We start from the raw sequence: 16,881 nt of genomic DNA, 5'->3' as shown, positions 1-16,881 counted from the left end.
TAGAGGCGGCTCAGGCCCTTTTTGTAGATGGCTCATTCAAGCTCAGTTGTTTTGAAAAAATTATATTAGTAACTTGTGACAATTCCCATCAAGATTTCCATGAGCACAAACTGACATCTACAGATTCATAAAACTCTTCATAAGACAAAGAAAAATAGCAAATCCTCAGATTTAAGAAGCTGGAGCCAGCAAATACCTGAAGTGTTTGTTTTCAAAATAGTTTGCAGTTAATTGTTCTGCGATCAACTTTACGATTAAAATGTGTTTTGAGCAGCAGCCCCTTTAAAGGTCTCTGCACGGGCCTGCTACTTTGTACTTCTACTCCAGGGGGTGGCATTGCTTAAAATGTGGCAGCAGCATTATCAGTGGGAGTGAAAACAGATCTGCACAGGACATATAAGAAGTTACTCTTTATAGTGGTGCGTTCAGATAAACTGTACTGCAATTTTTCAGGCACAACAGACCTTTTCAGATAACTTTTTCAAACACTCTTTTAATTCCACTAACAGGTGAAGCTGTCATTCCAGTAGTGTTAGACGGATACTTCAAGTTTTACAGAGTCCGATCTCACAAAGCATACAGTACCTGTTTGATTTCTGTGTCTGAACATGGCAGATTTCTGTGGTGACTCTGAGTTCACACATTTGCTTCATTTCAACCAAATCTGTATCTCTGAATGGATAATGGGCTGCATTGACAGTCAACAGCCAGAGGCGCATTTCTACCACAGGGTGTTAACCCAACCGTCCCGACCAAAATCTGATCAATACAACTGACTGTTCACACATCCCCCCTGCCGAAAAAAGTCCCTCTAATGTCTGCACCTTTGGTGCATCAACAGAGGAACCAATAAAGTTTGAATTCACTACTTGTATCATTGAATCAGTAAAGAAGACAAGAAAACATGTTTAACACAAGCACAATGGGAGTCATGCAGACATATGATGCAATAGAATACACTATCATACTTTATGACACCATATGGTTTAATATGACACTATACAATATGAAAAAATAGGACGTGATTCTATACATAATAATACAATAAAATACAATATCATACAATACAATGTAAAACAATGCTTTATGATACCGTACAATATAAAAGAAAGTGGAACCATACACTAGATATAAAACAAAATTATTCAACAAGATATGATACAATACAATACAATACAATACAATACGATCTGATAAGATGCTTTGTTTTGCAATACAATACAATATGGAATGGTGATAATGATACGATATTGTACTATATGATATGTTATGATGTCGTACAGTACCTTACAATATGAAATGGTACGGTAAGGTATAATGGGATTCAGTACAATACGGTCTGATGTGATATGGTATCGTACAATATGATTCAGTACACTGTTAAAACGAAAAGCTGTTAAAACTCAAAATTTCAAGGCAACTGTTTGCACTAGATTTTTGAGTTTTGAGGCTAACTAGAAATCTTACATTTGAGCCAACTGATGCATACTAAGAAGAGAAAGTTCAGCCAACTTATTATTTATTGTTTAGAAAATGTAACTTTGTTACTGCACGTTACTGCACGGTTTTCCCACTTGCAAGGTAGCTAGCTAATGTTCAAGGTGGCTAACTATTACTAATGGCCATACCTTATTAAACTATCTATCTAACTAACTAACTAACTAACTAACTAACTAACTAACTAACTAACTAACTAACTAACTAACTAACTAAACAAATTAAAGTTACATTAATCTGTAATCAACTCACCATTAAGTGACCAACTGTAAAGCTAGAGTTTCAATACAATACTCAAACAAAATACTCACCTTTAGGGAAAAATCCACACAGGACAGGAGAGATGGCGCCACGTGGAAAATTGAAAGTGTGGAAGATTTGAGTTGGAGACCCTGTTCTTTGCCTGAAGCATACTCAAATAATTTAGCTGAGCCTCAAACCCATAATTTCAAGTTTTGCCAACCTAACTTATGAAATGAGACCAACTTTACAAAACAAACTTAATACATGTAGTTAAGATAACTACTTTGATGTAGTTTGCAACAAAATGGAACATTTTTTGTTTACTTAACCAAAAAATAATTTTCAAGCCAACAATTTTAAGTTTTCATTTTTACAGTGTATGGTACAGTATGATACGGTCCTATACAGTACGATATCATGCGTGAAATTAAACAATACAGTTTGATACAGTACAATATAAAATGATACCATACGATATGACACACTTGGTTGTGACCGTTGAAAAAACATTGATATGTAAACAAAGAAGCACATACCAATGACAGCCACAAATGCACAGACCATTACAACATTCAAGGGACACATGCAAAGCTCGTGTTGTCCCTCAGTTTAAGTGAGGTCAGAGGTGAAAGGTCATGTCACAAGTTCTTGAACAGAGGAGACACATTTATTCATTCATGGTAGATTTGCCTTGGTATTCAATAGTCAGATTCTGTTAAATAAAACAACATTTGGTGGCTAGTGAACACAGGATGGAGGGGGATGTACTGTACAAAGATAGAGAAAAGAGGACAGACAGATCAAATCAATAAAGCACAGATGAGGGCGTCCCATGGGAAGAAAGGAGGTCTGTTGCCATCTGGCCCGCGCAATGTGAAAAAAAACCCTCAAATTTGATTGTGTCATCCCTGCAGCATAAAAAAAGAAATCTGCACCCAGCCCCAGCCTTAATAGCACATAATGATGCTTCTTGCTAAGTTGTTTACCAAATACAGAAATGCACTGCTGGCACTGCATTGCTCTAAAGGTTGTCTCCAAACACGATAGCACTCTCATGCCAGTTATTGGTGTGAGTGCTCTCAGAGTAATTTAAGGGCTTCCTTGGCTTGTCACATGATGCCTCTCCATCTATTACAGTGCATTAGAAGGAAAGTTCACAGTGAGACTGCGGATCGTGGCTGTTTGTGCTCCTTTGATGCTACTGATGGAGCAGTGACAGCTGGTCTCCCCTGCCTCTGCAGGTCATTGTTGTGGGAAAAGAAACATTTTGACATGTTTGAAGATTTGTACACTGTTGGATAATTGGCATTTATTACAAAGCTGTGTTGAATATTTGACTCCCATTGTTCATCTAAGGCATTCTGAAGTCTGTTATCCCAATTTCAGTGTCTGCAGCTCTGTCGAAAGAAATGTAAAACCCAAGTCTGATTCCTCATATGTGCCCACCCCACATACAGTGCCAGTAAATCTGATTCTGATTCTTATTTCTCTATAGCAGACTTATACTATGAAGACAAGATTGTCGCTGGGGATATGGTTCAATCCTCAGCATCTGGAGAATCTTCTATTGAAGTTGTCAATAACACTCACTGTTTGATTTGTCTCTGTAACAGCTAAGTCTGCAGCATTCCTAAAATGTGCTAACTTTGTTGTTTACGTTTCCATTGATGGTGAAATAGAACAAGGAATCAATCAGAATCAAGGATTTAACCCAGCTGTGTAATAATCTGCTATGATAACTTGAGGTGTGAAAAAATATCGATACAGCAATATATCACGATACTTTGACCTCCAATATGATATCGATATTTCAACTCTTAATATTGATATTTTTGTAATCATAAAAATTCACATTTTAGCCGAGTTGGAACTAAAATACAACTTCAGTATTTCAAAAACAATAAAGTGGAAAAGTTGTTTTCAATCAAATAGTTTTGACTTCATTTGTCCTTTCACTTTTGAGTAATATTGTGTGATTTACATTTACACCATCTCTATTTTTTCTTAGTTTACTGAATAGAATATCGCAATATATCACAATATTGTAATATCATGATATATCGTGATACTATTGTATCGTGATCCAAGTATCGTGATGCGTATCATATCGTGAGGTTCTTGCCAATACTCACCCCTAACGATAACCCACTACTGTATTTTATCCCTTACATTCACGTGTTCGAGCTTGGACTCTTTTAAAATGTGTAAAATTTCCGTCAGATTTGAGCATTCACTTCTTGATTCCTAACAAAAAACATGCAAATGAAAAGCCTCTCCAAGACCATATCTGCAGAGTTAAAGTGCAAAATCACCTTCTGACCATTCAAGTCCAAATTGAAAGTATAATAGATAATCCTCCTAGGAGGAGGAGGATCAAAATGTCAGACTTCCTGTTTGTATTAGAGCATGGAGCCTTTTTGCAACATGCTTTCTATTCTTACCAAGTTTTATAAACGTGTGTGAAATGGAAAGGCAGGTGCCTTAACCTTAAAAGCTGATAGGTGGCACTGTCATGCCAATTTGCTGTAGATATAATCATGAAATATAAACATAGAACGTGCACGCAACCAGACTTTTACAAAGAGTGAGACAAATGCAATTATGACACATACACTAGAACACACACACACTCACACACACTCACACAGACACGCACACACTTTTTTCTGTAGGATCAGCCACCTGGAACTGAATCCTTTTCTTGAAATCAGAGACGGGATAGTAAACATCTTTTAGACCACCCATCCTCTGTCCACTCCCCGTTAACAGATGATGTGTCTGTGTGGGTCTGTGTGTTTGTAGTCTTGTGCTTGCAGCGGCATGACAAAAAAATTGAGCAGGGGGGTGCATGTGAACACAAAATCTTTATTTGAAATTTCAGAGAATTTCCGTGTTCCAGCTTGGTTGGCAGTTTCAGTTCCTTTTGTCTTCCTATAACACTAACTCAGTTAAACAGTCATTGTAAGATGACTCAAGTTTAAAGGGAAAAGTATAACGTGATTTGAAGAGAAAACATTCTCTTTGTTGACATCATTCTTAGATCTGAACAGTCTCTCTCTCTCTCTTTCTCTCTTTCTCTCTCTCTCTCTCTCTCTCTCTCTCTCTCTCTCTCTTTTTCTCTCTCTCTCTCTCTCTCTCTCTCTCTCTCTCTCTCTCTCTCTCTCTCTCTCTCTCTCTTTCTCTCCCTGCTTTCATGCATTATTTATCTGCCCACAGCAACCCAGCTTCCTCTCCCTCCTGCCCCCATGTCCCCCACTGCCCTCAGTCCTTATGAGATCTATATAAATTACCCGAGCTGTGTCATCAGGATGATTGAGAGAGGAAGCGTCCTTTCTTTAATCTGCTAAACAAATACGAATAAAGGTCAGACTTATTTAAAGGCTGCAACAGAAGAGATCTGTTTATAAAAGAACAAACAAACCCTAATGCTAAATATTGTCAAGTGTCTTTAACCTCTAAAAAAAAATCTAATTTTCTCCTAATTTAATGATAAATGTCAAATACTTTTATAATTAAAGAATTATATAAACATTAAATATGACCCATTTTATGATAACACAACACAAGCGTTGGAGCTACAGCTGCAGTGAAGATTGCGGAACCATGTTGGGGACCAAAAAACATTGTTTTCTTGTTACATTATGTTTCATTTCTAATATTTGACAATACCTTTGCACTCAATTATACCCATAGACCGTAAAAAACATGGATGTGGTCTCAGCAAGCGGCAACCTCCGGTCTTAAAATGTGAAGCCCATGCAGAAGAGTTAAAAACTGCAGTTCATAGAGTGTCCGCTTGAGGCTGGTTGCAGAAACACCGGAAACCACATACACACCCATTCAGAAAAGACGATCTTTACAGCATTAATAAACATGTTTAAAGCCTGGTTCAAAAAACAGTTTAGGTCTGAGTAGCTAATTTCTCTATTGGCACACACTGTGCGAGTGATTTTTTTTTTTTAACTCTGTATTTTTGAAGATATTAAACGTACGAATTTTGCCATAAGGACATGGCTGACTTGATTGATGTCATAGATACTACGCCCATTTTTTTTATACAATGTTTGGGTCTCAGTAATGTCACCAGCAGAGTTCTGAAGCCCAGCCATAGTGGTCAACATGATGGGAATGCTGAGCTTTTTATCAACCTAGAAACAGACAAAAAGATGAAGTCAAGGTAACAGCTACAACGTGCCCATCTCTCATTCTGTTCAAACATGCCCGTACATATGTAAACATATGCATAACTCGTGATTTCAATTTCTTAAAACCAGATGAGATATAAAAGCAATTCACCCACTGTACAGTGTGTATAAATAAAGAAATGAGCTATTCTGACAAAAACAGTTTATTGCACCAGGCAAGAAAAAATAGAAAAAAGAAAGAAAGAATTAAAGACATCAGGGATATTCACTTTTTGAAGGCAGTACCTTAACAGAGTTCAACACATCTCAACAAACCTCAAAGAGAATGTATTCGATCCTCCAAGTCACCTGCTGTTCTTCCTCTGCGTTCAACATACTGATCAGAATGACATGTATAGTCATGAACTGCAGCAGAACACGTCTTGCTCTGTAGTTTATATCAGGCCAACATTTGGCCTCAGGTGTCAGCCTGATCCAACAGAAAGATGATTCTTCTTGCATAAAGGCAGCAGTGTTATCCTGTGATTCCAATCCACCAAGATTAATCATGCCACAAACAGGGAGGAAAAGAAGCAAACATGGTGTTACAGTTAAAGAAAACTAATGCTATTTTTAGACCCTAAAGACTAAACTCTGATTTCAAAGTTAACTTTGAAACTTTGAGTTAGCCTTTGTTTGGCTGTTTACACTCAACATGAGTCCCTTAGCGCTCTATGGGACTGGAACCAAGTGCCACACGCATGTGTTCGGCCTGTAACATCGGTGCGATACCGAAGCTTTTTTTTATTGTATAATATTATTTTGGTGTGGAGGGGGGGCCACAGGGGGGTCCAGGTTCAGTTTTCAGGGACACAGGCCCCTGTTGGCCCCTCCCCAGAACCGCCACTAAGTATGAGTAGCCTACACTGCAATATGCGGTGTGGATAGTTCCTCTTCCAGTTTAACATTTTTATAACAGTTTCGTTCATCAGCTTAATTTGGTCCAAGGATCTATTTTCAATGGAGATAAAAAGTTGCAGAAAAATCACAATTAGCCCTGCAGGCACAGTGAGAGCTGAACTCAGTTGACTGACATAGTTCAGTCTGTTAACCACACGCTTAATGGAAGATGTAAGACTTAATTTGTTAGATGATAAAAAATTAAGATGGTTGGTTTTTCCGACTCAGCAAGAAACATCTCAGAGCATGAAGCTGTCAAAGAGTGAGCAGAGCAGGTTCGTGTGTGTGTGTGTGTGTGTGTGTGTGTGTGTGTTTGTGTGTGTTTGGTGGGCGTGGACAGGGGAGATGCCTCTCTTCCTGAAGCCGCTGAGCTGAGCGTGTCTGTCATATAAGCCCAGTAGGAGCAAAAAGCGCACAGAGGCGAACATCCAATGGGTCAATCTCAGCGACTTACGCACTTACTGGACTCTGTCTGCAGCCGTCTTCTTCTCTTGGACTGAGTTGTTTCCACACGTTTAGCAGCGAGAAGTTTCTTGGAGAGTAACTTTTTTTTCCCCCCCGAAACCACTCGCGGGGACGCAGCAATGACAGCCGAGTTTATTACGCTGATTCGAAGTAACTAAGACTCGCATCCCGCTGCATCCGATCTGATTTCGCCTGTTGTGGAAGATAAAAAGAAGATACAGGATGAATTCTGCCTTCATAGCTGTGTTACTCGGAGTGGTGAGTAGCCTCTTACATAATCAAAGTGTACGTTGAATGTTTGCCTGACAGTTAACTTGAATAAACCCTGGCAGAAGCACCTGCACAATTACGCACCCACACACAGCCAAATAAGGGGCATGGACATTCGATCGTGGGAGTTTAAGGTACACTTTACTCTCTTTCCGACTTCAGGCTTAAAGGCTGACACATTTTCACAAAACTTTTGCAGAAATATATAAAGTTACACGCCTTCTTCTCCATTTCAGACATATTTAAATCCTTAAACTCACTATAAAACAGCTTAAATGTTTGAATTTGATCTCTCTTTTATGTGCTTGTAAAATCTGATCTCATGGGTCTAAGAAAGTAAGAGTCTGTTTTTGCAACTGTCTTGCATGCAGCCATTCAGGTCGACACTTTATAGCTCCAGTTGCTGGATGTGGAGTTCCACCCTTCTCAGTTACATGACAATAACAATGTAGTTGTGGTCTCCAAAGAGCTCACCGACCAATAGATCAGAGGGAATCTAGTTTAATTCTCCATTACCAGAAAACTAAAGAAGATATATTTTGTTCTCTCTGTCAGGACATGACGGTCAGTCAAGGCTGCATGCTGCATGTCAAGGTCCTGGTTTAGTAACAGGCTGCATCACTGATATCTGACAGCTGCTGATGGCTATGCATCCTCTGCTGGCTCAGCGCATGCAATATTGATACAGCCTGAACACACACACACACCCCACTCCACAGTGTTCCCCTCCTCCATCTACAGAATGCTCACATCACCCTCTTCTTCTTCTCTTTCTGTCTCACCTCATACAAGATAATGATTCAGCTTTGTTTAAGAAGACATTAGCTGTAATATCTTTGTCATTGTGGTTCCAAAGGTTCCAGGGCTTGATATAAATGAGAGTCAGGTTTATTGTGAGGCTGCTATAGTAAAACTCTAATGGCTTAACAAGTGCTGACAGCCAGAGGTCCAGAGGTTAAGTGCCTCCAACTGAAAATTGACTGAAGCATTAGTAAGATTGGTCGTACTCTTAAGTTATTTGTCCAGATGATTCTTGTACTTGCATTTGTGTGTGTGTGTGTGTGTGTGTGTGTGTGTGTGTGTGTGTGTGTGTGTGTGTGTGTGTGTGTGTGTTTGTGTGCGTGCGTGCGTGCGTGCGTGCGTGTGTGTCTCCAGAATGTGATTAGCTTCTTGTGGCTTCAGGGAGATCATCTGACAAAAGTTGAGAAGTGCAAACTCTCAGCGACAAAACAACAACAGGAAAAAGTCGAGCCACAACTTGCTAAGTGCTGCGTATCATTTTCTCTTAGTACACAAATCACATTGCGGATTAGTTTATCCGTATTCGCACAATTAAGTAGTCATAAGTGATGGAGATCAGTTTTCTTCATCTGAGTTGTTGTTTTTTTCCAGTGATGCACCCTCACCTCAAGCTGGAAAAGGGTCAGAGAAAATGAGTAGAGCCTTGAAGTAACACGCTGGAACGCTCTGAGTGTTTTCAGAAGTGTCAGTCAGACATTTTTCAAGCAGGTTTGTTCACATGTGCGGTTGTTTATGCACAATGAATGCGTGTCAATGGGTGTGCACAGTATACAAGGGGGCAGATCAGGGGAAGAGAGAGAGATGAGATGAGTGTGTGTGGTGACAGATTTGATTCAGCTGACTGAATGCTTATTGTTTAAGGTGCGTGTGTGTGTGAGGTAGTGAAAAGACATTACAACCTTTACTGGCAAACAGAGAGTGAGACGTCTTGGATGACAATTTTACAAGGATTACATATTGATACATGCATGTCCGGTGATGGGAAAACCACAGAAGAAGACAATCACTTCATACTCCTCAGTGGAGTTTTAAGCTGGTTATGAAACAGACTGAAATTAATGTTGATGCCTCTTCATGACCTACATAAGCAATCAAGATGATCACTAACAGCACTGACAAGTTTTATGTTGTATTTTTTAAAGCCTGAAACTGCTTTAAGAGGGTCAGACCAGGTGATCAACAGCACATGAAAGAAATAGCCATTTTAACTTTCCCATTGTAAATATTGACCATGAGAGACACTAAATTGTTAGAATATAGCTGTTTGTTTTTTTTGTCAGAAACGCAACTACAACAGGCAAAGATCAGCATAGAGAAAGAGGAGATACTTTGTCCTAGCGGGGCAAAATCAACACAAACAAAGTTAATCGAAGGAGCTTAAAACTCCTGTAGTTAAGTTCTGTTTGTGTTGAGGTGTTTTTAGCTGTAATGAAACAGGCTGAAATGAATTCTGATGCCTATATATGGCTTACAAAAATAAGACCATAATCAATATGAGTGGTTATTGCATACAGTCATGTTTATTATATAAAAGAGCTGCAGTGGGGTAGGTGTCAAACAAAGCTGAGACAGCCTTAACATTTTTTGCAGTAAAGATTTACATTAAGTAAAAAGACTGGGTGTTTGACTTTGTTTTTGGATTAAAAAAAAATGTAATTGTACATGTCCACAACAAAATAGCAAAGACATTAGAGGCACTGCTTTGTCCATAGGGGAGCACCAAAGGCAACACAAACTGAAATGTTGAAGTACATACTTGCATCTTTTTTTGAGACTTAAGTGAAAAAAGCAAAGGTCAGTGAGTGAAAAGTGCAGAATCTCATTTCATATTTCAGAGACATTTGAACTAAAACACTGAAAAGCCTTAAATTAAAGATCAACATGTTATGTGCATTAGGGATGCACCGATCCTACTTTTTAGGTCCCGATACAGATACCTGGGCTTTGATATCTGCCGATACCGATACTGAACCGATCCGATTCTAGTATTGATTTAACAATCTCTATTCCTTAATGTGAGGATAAAACTAAGAATAATGTTTTGGCAACTTCAGACTTTTCCGACTTTGAAAACCACAAAAGAAGTGTGACATGCATCTGTAGTTATCCTCCATCATGCTCCATAGGGCAAAAATGCACAGACCGGCCAGCGCTGATGACGTAGGAGACGCACATGGCTGTTGTAAACACAGAAAAACATAGAACTGAGATGAATAGATCTGCCATATGGATCGGCGCTAAATATCCGCCCCTTGTCACTGATATCCGATCTAGCTTTTTGAGTCCGATCTGGCCGATATCCGATACCAGGATCAGATCTGTGCATCCCTAATGTGCTTTAGTGTCCATTAGTTGGATGGGGAACTGTTCCCTGATCTGAATAATCTGTCTGGTTTACTCTTGTCTATTTAGCAACAGTTCTCCCTATTGGTCAATGCCATTTTTGTCATTTTAAATCTATTGTCTGTGTTATATGCACTCATGGATACACTAAGGATAAGTTACTGTCCAGGTCTTTTAGATTGAAGTTATTCTGAATGTTATAAAAAGTTTCACAATAATGCAAAGGTAATATAGTAATTATCTACAGATGCATCAAAGCTAAAGTTACAAGCCCTGATTAAAAATATAAGGTGTTGGGAGTAAAGAGGTTGTCAGAAAAAAACTTTAGTTGTGAGTACAGATACCTGAAAACTCAGCTGAAGTACAGTTACAAAAGGGTTGTACTTTTCCTGTATAATCTTATATAAGTTGAAATAAAGACTTGTAATCTCAATATCTTCAAAATTGCAGCGTTAGAAAAAAATTCACCCCCTCACATTGTGTGCTGTATCGAGAAATTAGCTATCCAGACTATACACGTCTTTTGTACCAGGCTGTAAACGCGTTTATTTCTACTGCAAAGATCAGCCTTTTCCCATTCATGTGTATGTGGTTTCTGGTACTTCCAGGGCCAGCCTCAAGCGGATCCTCAATGAACTGCAGTTTTTAGCACTGGACTCATATTTTTAGACCGGAGGTTGCTGCTTGGGTAGAAGTTACAGTCTTTGCAGGGTAGATTGCCTTTTTTTCCACTAAAGTCTTCCACTTGTAAAAACGGCTAACCGCAAATTGCTAGAATGCTATCATACATGCTGTAAGACAAACAGCATGTCAAACATTTCCAACAAAACCAACAATACTTTCTGTAACTTGAACAATGTGGATCACTGAATACCAGGGACTTAAAGGTGAATGGGCCGTGACACCATTGAGGGCAGGAGGGGAGGCGTGTCGTGTGAAAGTGTGTGTACAAATGCACACACACATCACCTGCCAGCTGACTCAGAGGAGCCTGAGGGGATGCTTGATGTTTTTTAGCGTTCTTCGCTCTTGTCAGCAGCATTCCACACACACCTGAACCCTGACGCCTGACGATTTATGTTGAACGTACCTTGAAACACATACTCACACACACTCTTGGGGAAGTGTTGGAATTATTCTTTCTAACATAAAGCAGGCCACTTTAAAATCAGTCCAAGAGTAAGTAACATACTGTATAATTCGCTTTAACACCACACCCCTGCTAGTTTTTACAAGAAGTAGGTCTAAAATGAGCAGCTACTATTCCCCTCTTACCTCCATCTTTTCTGTCAAGCAATGAGAGATTCACTGCCCAACAGAAGAACATCCCAACCTCAGGCCTGACGGCGTTAAAAAAAAAAACAATCACTCGTATTTCTGCAGAGAATGAAACATAGACCGCCCTCCCTTGGCTCAGTGTCAAAGGTCAATGGCTGCCCTTTTCCAGGTTTGCTTTTTGGGATCAACGAGTACAGATGATGAAAAAGACCCGCTGCGTTAAAAGAAGATTTATTATGATCTAATGTAAAAGGCCACACAAACTCAAAGGTGGCATATAAATACACACTCCAAGAAACATCCAGGCTCATGCTTTTGGAGGCATGCAGAAACATCTTCACCTGTCAACAGCTGAGATAAAACACTCAGCAGGTTACTGTTTGAAGAATCCAGAGGAGACACAATGCAGCTTGACCTGAGTGTGAGATTTGTTTACTTATGTGACTGTACCTGTGGCTGGTTCTGGTAAAAACGCTTTTGTTTGATGCAGGATTAGAATAAGGTCTTGTGTACATTTGAAGTCTGGTATGTGTGGTTTACAAGCTTTGATTTTTTCAAATTGTTTGACTAAGACTAACTTATATGTTCACACATGTTAAAAGCAGGCCAACCAGAGAGTACATTTTTATCCAAAGGTTGTTTCCTTTTAAACTTGATGAGGAAATGTGATCAAGACTTTGAAAATACAGAAAGAACCTGGGAAAACTGTCATTTTTTTGGAGTTGAAATTGTTATATTTGTCTTTTTTTATCCCATTAATTGTCATATAACCCTATATATATCTTGCAGCTTGTTACAGGGTCCTGACCCTTGGACGGGAAGCTAATGGTTCCCCAGTAAATCAAAGGTTGACCCAGAAATGAAAATGAGAAAAAATAACTCAGCTTCATGGATTTTATTTATTTAGCTTGTCTTTTATTCTGCTTGTTCTTTCAAAACGATGTATGAAGATGATATCTCTCAGGGATGCGGAGATTACATGGCTATTAAGATAGTAAAAAGTTTGTTGAGTCTGTTTTCCACACGAAAAATCAAGCATTTTTCTTGTGTTTTTAAGAAGTATTCTCGTGCATGCTGCAGATTGTTAATGTTACCTTGCTGACTCTGAACAACCTCTGTGATGATTGGCAGGTCGGGGTTCTGGCCAATAAGGAGGAATGTTTTTCGGGTCAGTACACGACCAGCGGAGAGTGCTGCAAGCAGTGCCAGCCCGGAGAGGGAGTCGTCAAAGCATGTGGAGCCACTCAAACGGTCTGCGACCCCTGCCTTGACAGTGAGTAACGCCAAAATACACTCTGTGAATGTTATCAATATATACAAACACATACAGGCCACATTAAATATGAGCACAAAGACCATCATGCAGAAGAAGAAAAAAGCACAAGTGTGAACTTTAACTAAAAGCTGGTACTTCACTGGCCTCAATGCAGACACACAAACAGTATGTGATGCAACTGACACTAACCGTGCAAGCTGTGTCCTCCTCATCCAAACCGTCAGAAGTTCTTTATGTTGAGAAGAGTTATGATCCAAACAGCTCAGTTTTCACTTTTATGTCGCACTGAATATGCAGGATTGTGAATCATGATGACGTTTCTGTCAGGTTTGAATTATGATTCTAAAGCAAGTTTCTGGATTATAAAATAGTCAACAAAACCAGACATTAAGGTGGAGCTCTCTATGGCCTTAACAAAACAGCTTTGTTTAACTTGTTTTGTTAAGATGCCAGCAATGCTAATGTGCTGATGCTTGGCAGATTTAATGTTAACTTTGGTCTAAATCACACTTCAGATGTTTTTACATGTTAACACTTGTTCGTTAGTAGAAAGCAAAGTATAACTAAGGTTGCTGATGTCGTAAGTTTCCAGGTATGTGGTCACACATTAAGTACAAGCTAAGTAAAGCCAAAGTTTAGTCCTCAAACTTGATCTGACTGAAAATTATGTTTACTTCCTGTGTGCTCCAGATTAGTCCAATAAGTGTTAATACATGTTGTTGATTAGAATCAACAGCACATTACCAATAGTCCTCATTAACAGAGTCGCATAAATCATGAAGATTCATATGTCCTGGGGCATGCGAGTACCTGCTTTTGCGCATATGTAATCAGAAGAAGTAGTTTTGAATCAAAGTTGGTGAACTGACTGTCTAACTGGATTCGTCATCTCTAATGCTACCTCTTCCTAAAAGACATTAGTGTGGGTCTTTGGAAAGGTCACTCCTGATAAAAACCACACGTAGGCCTTCTGTCTGTGCATTTATGGAAACTTAAGCCCAACATTATCATTATGACCAAGCAGATGTGTTTTAAGTGCCAGCAAATTATAACTTAAAAACAAATATTACGCTCATTTTAATTTCAGTGTGGAAACAAAGCGTGGTTAAACAGAAAGCAGGAAGTAAACAAGATGCCTGTATTACTGCTCTCCTCGTGGTCCTTACCATGTAGGGGCAGAAGCTCTGTCAAGCTGTCTGACTTTATGTGGACAGTGATGTTAAGAGGATACATGACTGGGAGCTCTTCCAAGTGTTGTTGCAAGAAAAAATGTAGCGTAGAGGATTTAGAGCTTTAGAAAGTTGTTTTGTCACAGTTATAAAGATAGTAAGCAGAGTGAATTTGATTTAGTAAACATGGCTGCAGTTTAAAAAGCTTTCAAAGTTAGTTCAGGTTTTCTCAGGCGATATGTTTTTGTTTGAGTCAGGGGAAAATAAATGAAAATTTAAGGTTTTTTTCATAACTCATGTGAGGTCAAAGGTCAGTTTGAGCCTGCAGAGGCCAGGGCTGGTCCATAGCCAGTTCCTGAGCTGTTCCCAGAGTTTTCCCTTGCATGAATTCCCTGACTATCCTGGGTCCAGGCTAGGAAGGAGCTGTAAACCTTCTTTTGGGTCAGTGAAGGATGGAAAACCATAAGCCAAGGAGCCCCCCTGTCAGGAAAACATACAGACTGTACTGTAGGTCATGAGAGAAGTCACAGAGACTGAGAACATGTAAAAAAGATTTATTTGGACTTTTGTGGTTTTCTTTGGAATGACATGTGCTTTTATAAGTATGTTACAGATGAAGACTTACATCTTGAAAATGAATTTTGCATTTTATAAAAACATTACGCCCTCTCCTTTAGTTATTGACACAAGCTGTGTCTAAGAGGTTGCTCCTTTTTGTTGCACAACGTGAAGGTTTTCAGGGTGGTAATTTTCAGTCTTCTAGTGCTTGTTCTGCTCAGACATGAACAAACACAGACAGAAGCAGGCTCTCAAAGCTGTCATGAGGCCAGACATACCTTGCACTGGCTTATGGAAAAACAGAAATGCAAAGCAGAGAGCTCTCTTTCAGATAACATGATGATATTTTAAGACCACATCAAACATATTGATTGTATCTCTAATGCAGCCTGATGGAGCCGGAGTGAACATGTGCAGGACCATTTCACAACTTGTTTTGAAGTCTCGGACATCAGTGAACCATACAGTCTTTGCCTGTTATTATGTATGCTATGCTAGCTGTTATATAGCCTAATTGTGGCCTAAAGCTACTCTAGGTTCGCTGAAGTATTAGCATGCTTAAATGAATATCTAATAGCTAAGTAAGGTTGTTGCCCTACTTTCAAAGGGATTCAGTTTTTAATCTTTAAAAAAACAGTTGGCGTTCAGAGCTGGTAACATGCTAGGTGAAGGCTAATGTCAGTGTTGGAGGCATGGATTTGAACTAAACTTTAAAACTTTGGACTTTTAAAAACAGTTTTATCCAGAAAGTTTATTTATTTTGATAACTAGGCTCTGAAAAGAGGTCTCTGTATAATTCTACTCCTCTCAAAACTTTCAGTAGTTTGACCGCTGAAAAGTCGTAACCCAACACAAGTCTAGCATTACAATCAAGCTAGCAGCAGCTCTAGCTTTAGCCTGTCCCTTTTAGCATAATAACATAGGCTATATGTAACCTTTATGTTTATTTGTTTTGACACAGGTTTTGATACAGGTTATCCTGAAATTTTGGAACATCATTGAAGAAAGTTTTTCAACAGCTTTGATAGCTTTAGCATTAGCTTATTGTAGCTTGCCAAACCAGTAAATAGGATAAATACAGTTTGCACTTCAGCCAACAGAAATCAGTGCTAATTAGCTAGAATTAAACAGCCTGCATTTTTAACATCTGATTGAAATTGAAGACCCATTGCTTTAAAATATAACTTATAATACAGTATTGGTGGATATAGTGCCTAAAATATAGTAAATATGTCATACTGTCATTTTCAGCTGCTTGTTATTTGATTAAAGCTAACCATGCTTAGCAAAAACAAAGAGGATCAGGCTTAACTGAACAGTTTTTCACTGTAGGTTTTACTTCTATCTTCGCTTTTTTGGGCTACTTAATTAATTTGTTAAAGTGTAGGTGTTAACAGAAGCTCAGGAGAGATAAACTAAATTCTCAGACTTCCTCTCTGACACGCTCTCTTGCCAAATTTCTTTCAACACCAACTATCTCCCACCGATTTGTCCTTGCGTGTGTTGTTTTAGGCAAATTGCCCACAGTTGTTACCATCCATGTGCACAAACATTCATTGAAAGAGGCCTGCTGGGGTTTCCGACCCGCTGTCAGGCTTCATTTAGGGCAGATAGCTAACAGGACCCTGGCTGGCTGATGTGCTAAAAATGACACTGACAAGTTTGGATGAATGAACAGATAAGTGGAGATGAAACAGAGTACAGCTGTACTGCTAGGACTAAGACAAGGCCAACTTCTCAGCCAGCTACACACTTACACAAGCACATAGAAGCAGGCCCAGAAACTCCCACACAAGCACCAAACACACACACACTAACACACACACACCTCATGTAGTCTGGATAGAGTCCTTTTATGGGTGTTGAATAGAGAGCAAGCAAATGTACCCTTATGATA

General features: G+C 39.1%; 1 protein-coding gene across 1 annotated transcript in view; it reads left to right on the top strand.

The window, feature by feature from the left end:
* Nucleotides 1–7,225: 7,225 nt before the first annotated feature.
* Nucleotides 7,226–16,881, top strand: part of ngfrb (nerve growth factor receptor b) — a 38,651-nt gene continuing 28,995 nt past the window's right edge. Inside the window, exons 1-2 of the mRNA XM_034707899.1 lie at nucleotides 7,226–7,547; nucleotides 13,113–13,254. Of these exons, the coding sequence (XP_034563790.1) occupies nucleotides 7,512–7,547; nucleotides 13,113–13,254 (178 nt within the window). The 5' untranslated portion in view covers nucleotides 7,226–7,511. The remainder of the gene's footprint in view (nucleotides 7,548–13,112; nucleotides 13,255–16,881) is intronic.

The sequence above is a fragment of the Notolabrus celidotus genome, chromosome 18, assembly GCF_009762535.1.
Source record: "Notolabrus celidotus isolate fNotCel1 chromosome 18, fNotCel1.pri, whole genome shotgun sequence".
Lineage (NCBI taxonomy): Eukaryota > Metazoa > Chordata > Actinopteri > Labriformes > Labridae > Notolabrus > Notolabrus celidotus.
This window is presented reverse-complemented; position numbering and strand designations above follow the sequence as displayed.